Source organism: Condylostylus longicornis, unplaced genomic scaffold (assembly GCF_029603195.1).
Source record: "Condylostylus longicornis isolate FDR11 unplaced genomic scaffold, ASM2960319v2 ptg000034l, whole genome shotgun sequence".
NCBI classification, from domain to species: Eukaryota; Metazoa; Arthropoda; class Insecta; order Diptera; family Dolichopodidae; genus Condylostylus; species Condylostylus longicornis.
This window is the reverse complement of record NW_026578003.1, coordinates 2,789,111-2,805,648: the sequence shown is the minus strand read 5'-3', so window position 1 is coordinate 2,805,648 and position 16,538 is coordinate 2,789,111. Positions and strand designations below refer to the sequence as shown.

The window sequence follows — 16,538 nt, the reverse complement described above, 5'->3', positions numbered from 1 at the left end:
TAGTACAGTATTTTAAGATCTAGATAAATTACTTTATATATAACAATTATTTTTCAATATAAAGTATTTTAAATGTTTATGCTTTATTCTTAAAAAATCTTTATATTTTGTAAGCAGTTTCGTAAATGACTTAAAACGAAACTATTTTATAGCATTTATAATTTTATAGCAATAGTTTATATTATTTTTGAATTTATTCACTTTAATTTGATGAATTAATTAATTACTTTCTACTAAGTCAATAATTATACATTTTTGATATTAAAATAATAATATTAAATAGAATATTTCAGAAGAAAAAAAAATATATAATAATATAGAATAATTTAAGGGGGAAATGCAGAATTTGTATAATCAAATTATGTAATATGTATGAATACATATATTAAAATTGTTAATAAATTTTAAAAATGGAATATGGAAAAAATATGCTCAAATAATTAATTATTTATTATTAATTGATTATATTAGTTATTTATATTATTTTACTATAAATGTATATAATATTATAATAGAATTGGATCATTATATAAATAACTTTTAATGGCAGTTTTATTTATTCAATATTTTTTTTTTATATTTTAATTTTACATACAAATAACAAATTTTGAAATGTAACAAATGTATACTGTACACCATCCAAATAATTATATTATATGGAATGAATATAATCTATAATGACATACTACTAGATATGTTCATGAAAATAAAATATTATCAACAAATTGAAAGCTCTTCAAAACGATTTATTTAACATAATATGAGTAATTAATTAATTTTGTGACCATCATTATTTAAATTAAAAAAAAAAAAAAATATATTAAAAGGAACTGGTAAAAATTCTTTAAAATATTTTATATAATCAATTACATCATTTTTATAGTCTTTCATTAGAAATTTTTGCAATAAATTCCTTAAACTGAAATTTTTCCATTTACTGGTTTAGAATAATTTGAAAAGCAAAGATTTTAAAATAATATCATAATTGCTTCTTTCAAAAGTAATATCAATTTATACAAAAAACAAAAAAAAATTAAAATTTAAAATAAATTTTTGTTTTTTTTTTTGAGTGTATTCTTTTAAAATGTGTTCAATAGTTTGTGTTTGTTGCCAGTTTTTCAAAAAAAAAAAAATATTTTTTTTTTTTGTTTTTTACACATTTTAGAAAGACAATCTAAAATCTAAAGAACATTTTCTTAGTATACAATTATTCATTTATATTATTTATGCATTATATATGTATATAATAATATAATTACAATATAATATTGACTAAATACATAGATATGCTTTAGGAAAAGGGTAGCTTAAATTTTGATTACAACATCCTTTTTTTTTTTTTTTGAAAAAGGATTCCTTTTTATTCATAATTTTTTGTTTTTGTTGTTATTCTTTCTTTTTAATATATAAATATTTAGTTAAATTTAAATTAAAAATGAAAATCAAATAAAATTATTTTTTAATTTTAATATTTTGTTTTTTTTTTTTTTTTTTGAATTTAAATCTATAATTGAACCATTTACATGTTTTAAATTTTAATTTTTTCTTATTTTTTTTAATAAATTTTTCCCTTAATTTTTTTTTTAATATAAATAAAAATATTCCTAATAAGTTTATATTTGTGTATATATACATATATTATATACGTATATATACATATATATATAAACAAATACATTATATTACATAATTTTATTGATGTTTTTCTTTTCTCAATTGTTTTTATAATAATAATAATAATAGTAATTATACTGTAATAATTAAAATATAATACAATAATAGTTTTAAATAATGCACCAATCAATTAAAAATTTTCGTATTATCAAAAAATATAAAATATATTTATATATTATATTATATTCTATTATATATATATAACATGTATTTTTCAAAAAAAAGAAAAAAATCATTAGGATTATTATTATATATATATTTATTAATAATTATATACTTTCTTAAATAAATTTAATTTTACTATATCAGAAAAGTGATACTATGATTACAATTATTTATTTATTTATCTTTTTTTTTTTAATGCTTCTATACTCTATGAAGAGATTCCATATATATATATATATATTATATATATATATTATGTATATATTTATCTTGTCATTATTTAATATATGTTTATTAATTATTTGTTATATTGTAATATTTAACATATAATTAAAATTAGATATCATTATTTGCAAAGGAAAGTTATATAGCAGAAAATAAATTGAAAACAAATTTAAATTTAAATGGCTTTCAAGGATTTCGAGTTTTAAGTTTAAGAACTCAAATATTAGAGAAGTAATTTGTCGCAATATAAAAGATTCCAAGTATTTGAATAATATGTGCATATCATTTTAAAATGATTAAATTTAGTTAATGATATTGTGATGTTTTATAATCATTCCTTAACATAAAATAATAAAATTTTTAAAAACTATATTTCACAAAATTTCATTATTGGGAAGTTATTGAATAATTCGTTTTTAGAATAAATTTCCCAAGATTCTAATAATTAAATTAATTTTATCAGTTGTCTTATAAATTTTATAATACATAAATTATTTGTAAATTGATTTAATTTGTTAAATTAATTTTATCTACGCTTTTATCGTTTCTGTACTCAACAATAGAGCAGAATGCCCGAAGGGCATAATTTTAATATTGTAACCGGTTTAATGGTTTAAAAATGAACTGAATTAATATTTTTAAAAAAATTTTGTTTTAATTTGCATTGATATTTAATTTTAATATATTTTTTATGACATCATATAAATATTAATTAAATGTAGTAATTATACTATTATTATTATTACATATATATATATATACTTGAATATTAATTTATTAAAAATTTCCTTTTAACTAAATTTACTTATTTTTTTTTATTTAATTCAATATTCTATATATGTATATATAAATGTACGTACATATATATATATATATATATATATATATATATGTGAATATATATGACAATACTATATAGTAATCCTTTTGTTTGAATGAATATATATAATATATGTATATGTATATATACATATAAGTTTATACATATAAATATATAATTAAATTCTAAAACGATTTTACTTGCTTACTAAATTAATAAGAAAATTTTCTAATATTTATTTTTTTTTTCTTGTTGTTTATCCTTAATTATCGTAAATAATAATATAATTTCAATTTTAATAATTATTATTCTATTATAATAATATGAGTATATTTAATTTTTTTTTCTTGCTTTTTTTTTAAATTTTTTCTTTTCCTTATTTAATATTAATAATAATGATAATAATAATAGCAATAATAATAATAATGAAAATAATAATGATAATAATAAAAATAATAATTTTTATCGAATGGAATGTAATTTCCATCGTAATACAAAATATGCAATTATTCTTAAAGCAAAAAATATTCCAATTAATGCAACAGCATCAATCCAATATTCCGCTTTATCCATAGACATTTGCTCTAAAAATTTCTTTGGACTACGATAGTGACAATATATTTCAGAACATTGTAATTTTTCACGATCCATACCATATATTGATATCATAGCACCTAAAATATACAAAAAAATTAATATTAATATTTTTTTTATTTTTAATAAAACAATAATTATAATATGATGATGATAATAACAATTATTAAATACCTTCAAAACCATAACGAACATAACTAACATATGTTACCCATTGTAAATAACCTGGTATTGTATCAAAATTGACAAAAAAACCAGAAAATAATATCGTTGGAATTGTTGATACTGGTCCTAAAAATACTCCAGCCTCAACATTAAGACCGGCACCAATTAATAAACCTAAACTTTGTGCTACTAATGAGGTTAGTACGCATATGAACACAAACATTGCTGCACGTTGTGGATCCATTGGTTGTGATGTTAAATAATAAACAACAATAACGTAAACGCTTGAGAATACAATCTAAAAGAAAAAAAAATGTAATTTATTAAACAATTTCGATTTTTATTAAATTTAAAAAGTTTTTTCTGAAGTTTTATTGAAGTTTTACTTAAACGTGACGAGATTTTGGAAATCGTAGTCTGTTATTTAATAATTCTAAAATCATCGTAGTCGATAATTTTAGAATTATTTAAATTAAATCATACTTTCCTGGATTACGAATGTGGAGGAAACGATTTTAAATTTTGTAATTATTGGATTTAGTGCTAAGTCAATTTCGGGAGTTTCGTTTAATTGTCATCGAAATTACTATATATTGAGAATGATTATGTGTATAAAAGAAAGTGGATATGTTTGGTATTTATAATGTCATAACACTCAATATGAAAAAGTTTACACACTCTGTCTGTAAGATATCGGGTATGCTTTTAAGTTTTACTATTGTTTAATTTGTTTGGGAATTCCCTGTAAAAGAAATTAGCATGCAATAATGCTACAATTGTGTTTAGCATACTTTTAGGGATTTGCTTTTGTTTTAATATTTTGCAATTTTAATACTAAAAACTAATTGATTTAAAATAAGAATTTTAATTAAATAAATATCGGAACAAGATTTCTTAAAATTAAATTAATTTTTTAATAAAATATTAATTTTACAAAATATTTTCAAAAATTATGATGTCATTACCAGTCTTTTAAGATTATTTGTCCCATAATAATTGGTGTAACAACAATGAAACTATAATAATGAAATGTAAGTTTTTAAACTTTCCAAGTTAATTGTAATAAAATATTGTCTCTAGTTAATTATTTAAGTATAGTACTTAATTTTTTAGAGACATGTTAGATAATATAAATTAAAATATTCATATGTGCACAAATGATTGTAATTATTAAAGCACTACAATATATTGTGTGTACAAAGGTCAGATTTCTTTTCAAAGGTCGTATCATATAGAAAACTTTGTTGTTATCGTTTACAACTTTTTCTAAGTAAAAATTGTTTTTTTTTTTTTAGTATTTTCTAATTGAAGGTCATAAATTCCGACAGTGAATATATATGCTCTGTATTTGATATTATTTTGTTAATTGTAAATGTACAACATTCATAGGGTATTTGAAAACGAATTGAATTCATGTATAGGCATTATGAAGAACGGAAATGTAAGTGATTCATTTAAATCCGGTTAAAGTTGTGTATTAAAGCCAGACGTGAGATAAATTATAATGAAATTGAGAAAGAGTTCATATTTCAGTTAAAATTTTGTTTAAAGTAAATTGTGTTTTAAGAAAAAAATAAAACTTTAACGCAAGAAGAAGAGCTCCGTCTGATACAAAAAACTATGTTCACTTTAAATTTTGCCTAGGTTTTTTGTTATGACAAGTAGCTGTATAAATTATAAGCCAAGCGTGTTATAAACTTTTAATTTCTTATATAGAAATGATGTTAAAAGACGAAATCTTTAATCTTTAAGTGCCACTGTTTAAATTACTTAATAACCTACATATATTTTTATATTTATTACATATATTATGCATGCTAATATTTAATTAGAAAGCATACACATTTACACTTACTTGAAATGGCAAATCGGCTAAGGTTTTTGCAAAATAAAAAGCTTTTAACGAATACCAATAATTTAAATGTTCTCTTACAAACACTGCCATCTCAGTAGGAACTAAAAAGGAAAACAATAAAATAAAAATTTAATTATAGAACGCACTTTGAGTGAAAATTATATATATAAAAATATATATATATATATATATATATATATATATTATGTATATAAAAAATTGTTATAAAAATTCAATTACATGTCAGTATTGTCGGCATCATCGCTGTAAACATTGTAAATAAAGTTGTAAAGAATATACATCCAGCATTACTTGTAACCTTAGATGCTTCATTACCGATATCATAATAGATCATACCAATAATAGCTCCAACAATAACATGTGATGCTAAACGCATTTGTGTTAACATACGATCACGCCATATTGTCAGGAATGTACGTTTTAATAATATCCAAAATTGTACCCAACCACTTGTTGGGAATGTTGCATTCTTTGGTATTGTCACAACACTTTCACTTGAATCTAATAATGATGTTGTACATGTTGCACCACTTGGTATTATTGTTGTTGATTGATTTTTATTTAATGTTGCTGTTGTTATACAAGCGCTACCATCTTCACTACTACCATTTGTCATTGGCATATTAATAATAGTGCAGTCAGATTGCTGTGATTGTGTAGATTCTTGTTGTTGTAGTTTCGGTGGTTTTAATTGCAGTTTATTTGATGATAATGATGGTGACAGTGTTATTGCTGTATGTTGTTGCTGTTGTTGCTGTTGTTGTATATATTGTGCTGGGGATGCTATATTAGGTGATGTAGTTGTTTTTGTTGATGTTATACCATCACCAGTTACAGCAACTGTTGCTGTAACTGTTGCCGTTAAATTTTGTTGCTTATCATTTATATCACCTTTTAAAATATCATTTGATATTGTTTTTGTTCCGGCAACAACCTGATGTGCCATTATATCAATTGCATTTGATGTTGCACCTGTTACTGATGACGACATACCATATTCTTTTTGACTATATTGTTTACATTTACCAGATTTAACAGCCATCACTAATTTGTGAACGCATTCTCCATATTCTCCGCATGCAACTTCCATAACATAATCAGCTGGATTATGATAACTTGGACATTCAAAACCTAATAATGATAAAAATGGCACCAATCCACGTACCCGACCTTGATATATACATTGTCCTTCGGCTAACATATATAAATGATCAAATTTTTCAAAAAGTCGTGCTGATGGTTGATGTATTGTGCAAACGATAGTTCGGCCTCCACGTGCTAATGATTTGAGCAAAGAAATTAATTGAAAACATGTTGAACTGTCTAAACCAGATGTTGGTTCATCAAAGAACATTACAGGTGGATTATTAACTAATTCAAGTGCAACAGATAAACGTTTCCGTTGTCCACCAGATAAATTTAATGTTCTTGTATTACGAGCTTCACTTAGGCCAATCATTTCGATTATTTCATCTACGACAACATGTTTCGCTTGTTTTGTCATATCTTTACCTAATTTTAAATTTGCTGATACCATCATTGCTTCACTTACAGTTAAATTTGGTATTAATTTATCATCTTGCATAATATAACATGATAATTTTCTAAATCGTCTTAAATTTCTTTCTTTACCATTAATTAATACTGAACCACTTAATTGTGATGTTCTACAAATATAAAATTATACCAATATAAAATTTGGTTAGTATTTTATGTTAAATAAATTTAATATATAATTGTTTCTTACTTATAACCAGCTAAAATATTCATTAGTGTACTTTTTCCGGCTCCAGATGGTCCCATAATAGCAGTCAGTTCACCATTACGAAATTTTCCACTAACACCTTTCAGGATGGTTTTAAAACCACGCTTTCTACCCTCTGATATCGAATATGATATTTCAGAAAATTCAATATCGACTGGTGGACGTTTTGGAAGATGTGTAAGTGAAATGGTATTTTTCTTTTGATATCCATTAGGACTATGATTATGTATTTTTGGGGCTAAAATATGATTACCAGGAATTGAACCGTTTACTAAATTGCTTTGTGAGCTGCAATAAAAAGTATAATTAAAATAAATGTAAGTTAATTAAATATTAATAAATTTTTTTAATTAAATTTAAAATCAAATCCTTAATTTAAATTTCAAGCTAATTTCTTTGCCTAAATATGTAAATATTTTTACATTTGATTTTTGAAGTTTTTCAGTAAGCTAAGCTGACTTAATTTTGTTAAATTTTTTTTTTTTTGGTGAATGTAATGTTAATAGTTAGTTGAAAGAAAATCATGCTGAGTTGTAAGTTTTTAGGGATTTTACGACTATCATTTAGGCTTAGCGCTGTATGCGATGGTGCTCACAATTTTCCCGATACTATATAATCTCAAAAATTTCTAATAGATATGTGACATACGTTAAATTAAAATGTTATATTGACATTATACCTTCAATGTATGTATAGATCTCAGTGGGACGTGACGAGTGTTAATTAATTACTGTCGTGTACAAAAAATTGCAAATAATTTAGGGAAAATTTTCAATATAAGAAAGTAGCAGTGTTTTTTTTTGACGTGATTCTTTTTCAGTTAAATAAAAAGAGTTACATAGGGAGAGTTCAAAGAATAATAGTAAAGATTTGCAATTTAAACAAGATGCAACAAAAGAAAAAGTCTTTTCAAAGTTTATTGCTTTAACAAATCTTAATTGAATTTAATTAATAGAAGGTAATAGAAGGTAATATATTTTATTTAATTAAAACACAATTTAATTTAATTAAATTAAATTTGATTTCCAATTTTTTAAATGAGCAATTAAAAAATAATAATTCATGTTATGGGAATTACAAAACAATTTGAATTGCGTTTTTTTTTTTGTACTTACAGGAAACAAAAAAACTATTTAAGCAAAGTTTGACCAAATTAATTTGAAAATAAATAAAAAATTCAAGTACATATCGGCATATATTGCATTTTTGTATAACCTAATTCAAATCAAAATTTAATATTTAATACGTTATTGTAGAAGACAAGCTTCAAACTTCTTTTGCAACAAGTTTGATCAAAATTAACAGATTGATCGGTTTCAACAATTTATGGTAAGGACTGCCTTTTATTATTTACTTTCAATTTTATTTTCCTTTCCAGCAAGTTTTTCAAAGGTTTCTAATTTCACTTCACACGTATTATAGAAACTGTTTTTTAAAATTTTATGCAAATTAATGTGTAAATTAGAAATCAATTCAGAAGTCAACTTCTTTAATTTATTAATCTCAATTTTTAAAATCAATGAAAACAGATATTTGAAATCATAAATGATTAAATATATGAAATATTATATTTCTAAGTGGACGAATCATCTATCACGAGTTGGATGAATGAAACTTTCGGTCAAAAATGCAATAATTTTTAATATTTTGCTAACGATTCTAATGTTCAAAGTGTAAAGGTGTTATAATAAGCATCCCACATACTATTTGTTGAATACATACTATCTCATTATTCAACCATTATCGGCAATTACTCTAACTAGCTATAAATTTACAAGCTTTTTTTCCCATTTGTTCTTCGTTTTTTTCGCACTCGGTTGCTTTTAATTTTACTATGGCTGATAATGTACAAAATTTATGAGCTTAAATGTTTTTTTTTGTTTCACTTTCACTTAAAATTTTTGTATTATAGTGTAGGATCAAATAACAAAAAAAAGAAGAAGAAAGAGAAAAAATAGAAGAGACAAAATAGATAACACAACATATAATCGTGATAAGTGAGAAAATTTCACGATAGAATTTTTTTTTTTTTTAAATTGAATCTACAGAATGAAACAATAGCATAAATTGGCTAAGTGTCATTTATAAAACTATGAGAAAAAAAGATGATATTTTAGAAACAATTAAAGCAATTACATCAATTGGTGGAAGCCTCCAATTTTCATACGATTCGCAATCATTTTGTCTTTGCTTTTGTTTTTGCTTTTTATTTCAAGTTTATTAATTTAAAAAGATTTTTCTTTTCCATTATTATTTTCGGTTTTAGTTTTTTTTTATATATTATACATAATTGTCGTGTCAATTAAATTATATAAGTATTATGCATTCGCATATAGCTTATTTGAAAAGGTGAATTTTGTAATTGAGTTCGGGTCAATTTTGTAATGAAATTTACATAATAAATGATTTTATTGATTGCTTAAATTTGTCTCAAATGAATATTTTAATTCAAAGTTCGGCCAATATTTTATTTAATAGAAATATGCATTCGAATCATGTTCTTTGATTATGTTCTCAATTTTTAATTGATTGATCAGTATAGAAAAATTACTTTTTATTTTAATATTTAATTTAATTGAAATATATTAAAGGTTTATGAGAAAAATGCGAATTTCATTATATGGTTATCATATAAGTAGGTGAAAAGTTCAAATTTAAATAAGAGAATAAAGAGTTATAACGTAAGAACCAAAAAAAATTGTTAGTTTTTAAAGTTGCCAACTAACAAAAAATTTAGTTTTTAGTTGGCAACTTTGAAGATCAATTAAATCTTGGCCGTATTATGTAATTTGTATTGAAATGGGTTTGAGTCTAGGATTATGCGAAAATTAAACTAAGTGATTTACAACACTATAATGTAGGCATTTTGACTTTTTCTTTTGGAATTACTTTCCAATAGTTTTTAGTAATATTTACCGGACTGTATAATCCAGAATATATTTTCATAAAGTTAGAATTGGCTTGCACTAGTACAAATACAAGTGTTTGAGGATTATAAAAAAAAAATTATAATTCGATTGAGTTTTATATTTAATATACAAAACTTAATCGAGTTTGCTAGGAGATCTTAATCTAAGCAAGTGTCAGGTATTGTATTTATTTTGGAGACGTCATTTTGCGGAGGCAAAGTTTTAATACAGGCCTAATGGGCAGATTCTGGAAATGGTTGATCAAATTTGTGATCCAGATCTTATGTTGGATTGTAGGCTCGATTTTAAGGCCCACCTTAATTTGCTGATTAATAGGGCAAATTATACTCTGGGTTTTGTCATGAGGTGGGCTACGGAAAATAATCCTTTTGTGACAAAACATCTTTATGTTGCTTTTGTGAGGCTCGCTTTAAAGTACGCATGTCTATTCTGGTCTACTCTTCATAATGTTGATATAGATCATATTAAGGCTGTGCAGAGGCGTTTTATTCATTTTAATTTTCGTGGTTCGATCAATTCATACCAGCTTTTATAAGTGGGCATCCGTTTAGGTTGGACTCTTTAAAAGTATATTTCGGCTTTTAGACTTATGGTTGCATCGCAGTCGTAGTTAGACCGATATAGTTTTCATTCATAAACTTGTAGTGGGTAATGTCAAATTCTTTAACTATATTTAGACATTTATAATTAATATTACGGTCATAAATACATGTACATATATTATTTAAAATGTCATAATTAGAATTATTTTTTGTTTAAAAAGATAAAGTTCGGCCTACGTTTATTTTTTACGGCCTAGCATTTATTATAATATAATGCATAGAATGTTAACTCAGTTGATAACTAGCTGGTAACACTAATAAAAATTTTCATTATTTATTAAAAATATTTAATTTTTCTCTTTAATATAGATGCTTCTTAATTTAATAAAACTTATATCTTGATATAAAAATTTCATCAGAGGCATATAAATGCTATTTCACTTAATTTAATGTTCTCTTGATGGTAATTATAAATATATATGTAAATGTATATATACAGATATTGCTATTTTTTCTTCCTTTTCCTTTTAATTGAAATCCACAATAAACGTGTAATATTTATCATAGTTATTTGATATTTTACTGGAAAAGGCATTCATGTTTATTTGAAATTACTTATTAATTGAAAGGAAAATTAGATTATCGTGTTTAAGATTAATAATAAGATATAAATTTAATATAAAAAAAAATTCTAGGTACCTGTTTTGAATACAATAATAATCGTAAATTTCCACCAAAAAACAACAAAGAAAGGAAAAAAGGTAACATAAGAATTCTATTTTTACTGACCAAAGGAATCGTTAATCCTTTTCAGGTGAATTTCATTTTATGTATTTCCTTATTTTTAACAATAACAATGTTAATACATATTTAATGGTATTATATTAAAATATTTATATTCTTAGTACCTTGTTTTCGATTGATTAAAAAAGTATTTGATTAATTTGATAAAAGGATGTAAAATTCAATGCTGCTTGAATTTATAAATATAAGTAAAATGTTAACAGTTCAAGACGGGGAGTGATTTAACAACTGAAGTCGTTTTTTACAACCGAAGCAGTTACCCTAACACATAATGGATAAAAGTTTTGTAAAAGTGTAAACTAGATTCCAATTTTTACTTAAGCAATTACTTAACAAGAAAGGAAAAATTTACATAATAAGGCGTATGATGTAAAGCTCACGTTTATTTTTGTTAAATTTTAATTTCTCAAATTCGTTTTATGTTGCTTCTCGTCTACGTACTAGTAAAATTTCTTGTAAGTTGAAAACGTTTTTCTCACTCTCATAAAATTCACGATTTCAATATGTTTTTCTCTTTCAAAGGTTTCTCACACGTTTTTTTCTAATGATTGTAATTTTGAAATTTTTCGACAATTTCTCTTTATTCAACTTTGTACTTATTTTGAAATTTTTTTTATTGTTTATTTTTTTCTTTTGATCTTTTAATTGTTGCTTTTTCGTTTACTCTTATTATTTACGTTATTATTTTGTTTTCCAGAATTTCAAGGTTAATTTCTATTAATAGTTGTTATTAATAATTTTGTTAGTAGTATTTAAATAGCATTTCCGTACACAATTTATTTTCATTGTATTTTATGATATCATTTTTGTTTATTCTTTGATGTTGTCTGTTAATCTTCTTCTACTAAACAGTTATCTGAACCGTATCTAAGCTATTTAGAAGTTTGGGTAACTTCTCAACTTTTTTTCAGATGGAGGTTTGTGCATTACTTATATTTGTGCATAAACCATCGCCATACTCCTGTATAATTATAGGTACCGATTGACTTCGCCTAAACCGATTTCGATTTAGGCGAACTTATCTCTCCTAGCTCTTTAAGCAAGGTGCCTTTTTTACGAGCCATTGCAGATTTAATTAGCGCAACACACATTGGACTAGCAGCGGACCGTTTGGGTTTGTTTTTTGTCTCATAGAGGAGGAGATGAATGAGCAGATCCATTGCGTTTTTCGAGCTTATGAGGTATATGATTCCGACGGGCTATTGGCTTTGTGCGAACCATTTATCAGATGGAGGCACTACAGTTTGATGGAACGTCACAATTAATCTTAATTGTTCCACTGATTCTATCATCGGGCTAACCCTTATATTTTCAATCAACATCTAATCCACATTATCTAAGCGTAGTATCTACGTATAGTAAAGCAAAAGAAGCCTATTTCCTACGAAAGGTATTGGTCAAGAAAAGCAATGAGTTTCTAGGGCGAAGATAAAAGAAAACTAAAATTTAATATAAAATTTTCTGCGAAATTATCCCAGAATTGCATATTAAAAGGCGCAATATCAGGAAATCAATAAGAAAAATATAAAAAAAAAACAAAAGAGAAAATTGTACTATGCTAGCCTCGTAAACGATATAAGAATATAAAAAAATTATTATTGCGTGAGCGGTATAAGTTACAAATATAAATATTTTACTTTTTGTCATTCGAACAATTACACATAAATACTTTGACAGATACAATACGCATTTATTGTTATATATGTATGCGTTCATACTTGTGTGTTTAATACTTGTGTTTAAGTTTGTAGAACACATTTACTCTATACTCGTATATTTCATTGAAATCAATATTTGGTTTATAAATTAGAATTTCTTTTTTATTATAATATTATAGGAAACCTATAATTTTATTTAATTAAAGGGAAATCTAAAATAATAATAGGATTAAATGGAAGAAATATTGTTGATTGTTCTTTTTGTTTTTAATTCAACAGAAAGCTTTAGGGAAATTTTTTGTTTCAAAATAATTTTTTTTTTGTTATAAATTAATATTATTAAATATATTAGAACCGAATATTTTCGGTTTAAATTTTATATCATTTTTATAACTATGTAGGAAGATAATAGTGATATTCGAAAGATTCTATTACCATAATTTTGATTTATTCGCTTACTTAAATTATCTGATTTAAAAATTATTTGAAAGGAAGGAAATTTAACCGACATGTAAAAGCAATAAGTTCGCACAAATTTTGTACCTAACCTTTTCAACTACGAAGCTGATTTATAGAAGATGAGAACAATAATCGAATGACTTCTAAAATGATGCTATTACTACTGAACTTGGTCATGCGATTTCAAGAACTTGATAATTTTATTTGCGAATAATAATTTTGTTACTAAAATTCTTCCATTGAAGCTGTTAAAATAAAAAGGTACGAGAGTTTGAAAATAAGATTCTTAGATTTTTTAATTAATTAATGCGGCGGACTCGTATTAACTGGAGCATAGGTTCTCATTAATTCTCAATATTTTTAAAGAAATATAAGTTTTACTTAACTTAAATAGGGATGTGAGGCCTGCTGATTAAGTTTATATTTTTATTGTCTAAGTTTCTTGAGAACTCAATATAATTTAATTAAATAGCGTACATTTTCTTAACACAAAAATAATAAAACAAAGACGTTGTTTACAGATACAAAAAAAAAATTAACAAAAATAATAAGTAATATATCTAAGAAAAAATAAGGTCAAGTTTAATTATCATTTCGTAGTGCGATGTACATAATATATATTGTGTATACGTTATGCATAAGCATTTGTGAGTGTATATTTGATAAAAATAAAAGGAAGTAAATTATTAATACAGTAAGCACGCGCTTATACGAACATCACAAAACTTTTCAAAATTCACTTATTAAAATTGCTTATAAGGGTAGCTCTTTTGGCTATTACGATTAACAACCTAAAATTGATTCAATTTGGCTTTGCTTTTCATAATAGGGAGAGTGGCGTCAGAACAGCATTCTAAAATAAAACATTTTTGCCGAATATATCTGTTAAACGTTTTTGACTTGTCAATTGGTTTGCGAAATTATGTCATCTAACGCTTCTGAACTATATTTGTTGCAGGTAAATGAAATTTTATAGAATTGAATTTGATTAATTAAAATTAATTCGTGTCCTTATTATACTATTGTTCAACAATGAATAAATTTAAATATTAACATTTATTGCCATAATATATATAAAATATTTTGTATAACATACCTACTTACATCCATAGTTACAATAGCGAAGTATTTATTTCTGACATAAAAAAATTGAAAAAGAAAATACAAATAAATTACCCAGGATAATAGTTTTCCTCTAAATTATTAATAGAGAGAAAATGCAGTTCATTTTCCATTTGTATGGAACTTGTATTGAGAAGTAGGTGCCACTGGCATTTATATAAAGATAAAAATTTTATATATATGTTTGTAATATTTTGTATTGAAGAAAATGTAAGAAAAAGAATTTCATTTGGGTATAAGGAAAAAAAAAATAGGTAGGTAGACAGGTAAAAAATCAGGTAAGCTAGGAAAATTTCACAATAGTTTTTCAAATAAGTTTTTTTTTCCTACTTTTTTTTTATTCTTCGTTATTTTGCAATTTTAAATACTGTACACAAATATGTTTGGGTACACAAAGCAAATAAGCTAAGATATTAAGGATTTTATTATTATAACATTGAAAATGTAGCACAATTGTATAATTATATAGTTAGTATAAGTTTTGTGCCGCAAGGATAATGCATTTTGTAAATACTTAAATAATAATGCTGTTTTATTAAATAGTTGCATTATTATTATATCGATCTTTTTGATATTTGCTTAAGTTTTGAAAATAAAATTTTAAAAAGAAATTTAGATTTCGTTTTTGATTTATAAAATTTTGGAAATATTCATTTGTAGTAACAACAACATTAATTTTAAAGAAGCTGAGTACAAAATAATTTAAATTTAATAGGAAATTAAAAATTTTGGGCTTGTCTCTTGTGCCAGGTTAATTAATTTTTGCACACCTCAATTGACGAGGGAATTGCTTGAAAATAAATTGTTTTTTAATTGAAACAAGGGTGTATGATTGAAATATCAAACTAGAAATTCGAGAAACTTTAAATTAAGTAAGCCATTCTTGATATTAATATAAATTAATATTATTCCCCAATTTGATTATGTTTGTAATTAAAATTTCATAGGCAGATTTCCTTTTGTACATGACAGGCGATAGAAAAATACTTTCGGACTATATATCTGGAACCGAAAATAAGATATTATGTAACTATGTAATTTACATAAAATTTTTACTCATTCTGGAAGGAAGCTTCTTAATTTGATTCATAGCATATGTTGTGATTTTCATCTCGATTTATATATATAAATACTGCACTGATGGCTCGAAAAAGTTACAGGTGTTTTAGCCATTCTTACAAATGTAGCATCGAGAAAAAATTTACAATGAATTGATCAATTAACAATCACTTTATGGCTGCTCACTCGATTTCCGCTGAACTATTTTGAGCGGAAGATAAGAGCTTGGTATATTTCTCCTAGTTGTTAAGGATGCGGAGGATTTATGTTGTCAGCAACCTTTATTTGAACTCAGGTCTAATAATAATGCTGGTTGGGATTTATTTTCTTCGTAAAGATTTATCAGTTTCTTTCCAGAGTGATTTATTAAGTTTTCGATATCTTAAACCTAACCCCTACCTAACAGACTACAGTTTACAATATTATATCGTTTACATATACATAAAATAAGGACTTTATTGGATTCGTAAAAAAATTATCACAATTAATACCAAAAATCGTACTGTTGTGTTGCAATATACTTAGTTGTTATCCTATGGTTTAAAAAACCAACAAAGAAAATTAAAAAAAGAAATGTTAAAAAATTTGAACTTTTCTTATTTTTTTTTTATTTTTCCATTATAAATTTTTGCATTTTGGTTTAAAATACCAAGAAAAAGAAAATTTTCCACATTGATAAA

The 16,538-nt window shown here is 24.1% G+C and overlaps 1 protein-coding gene across 3 annotated transcripts in view; it reads right to left on the bottom strand.

Annotated features, from left to right (window-relative positions):
* Positions 1-3,132: 3,132 nt before the first annotated feature.
* The window catches only part of LOC129608781 (ATP-binding cassette sub-family G member 4), a 55,050-nt gene continuing 41,644 nt past the window's right edge, over positions 3,133-16,538 (bottom strand). For all 3 annotated transcript variants that reach the window (XM_055520494.1, XM_055520492.1, XM_055520493.1), the window contains exons 3-7: positions 7,267-7,572; positions 5,739-7,186; positions 5,499-5,599; positions 3,653-3,941; positions 3,133-3,558 (exon numbers count right to left, since the gene is read on the bottom strand). In XM_055520494.1, the coding sequence (XP_055376469.1) occupies positions 3,347-3,558; positions 3,653-3,941; positions 5,499-5,599; positions 5,739-7,186; positions 7,267-7,572 (2,356 nt within the window). In that variant the 3' untranslated portion in view covers positions 3,133-3,346. The remainder of the gene's footprint in view (positions 3,559-3,652; positions 3,942-5,498; positions 5,600-5,738; positions 7,187-7,266; positions 7,573-16,538) is intronic.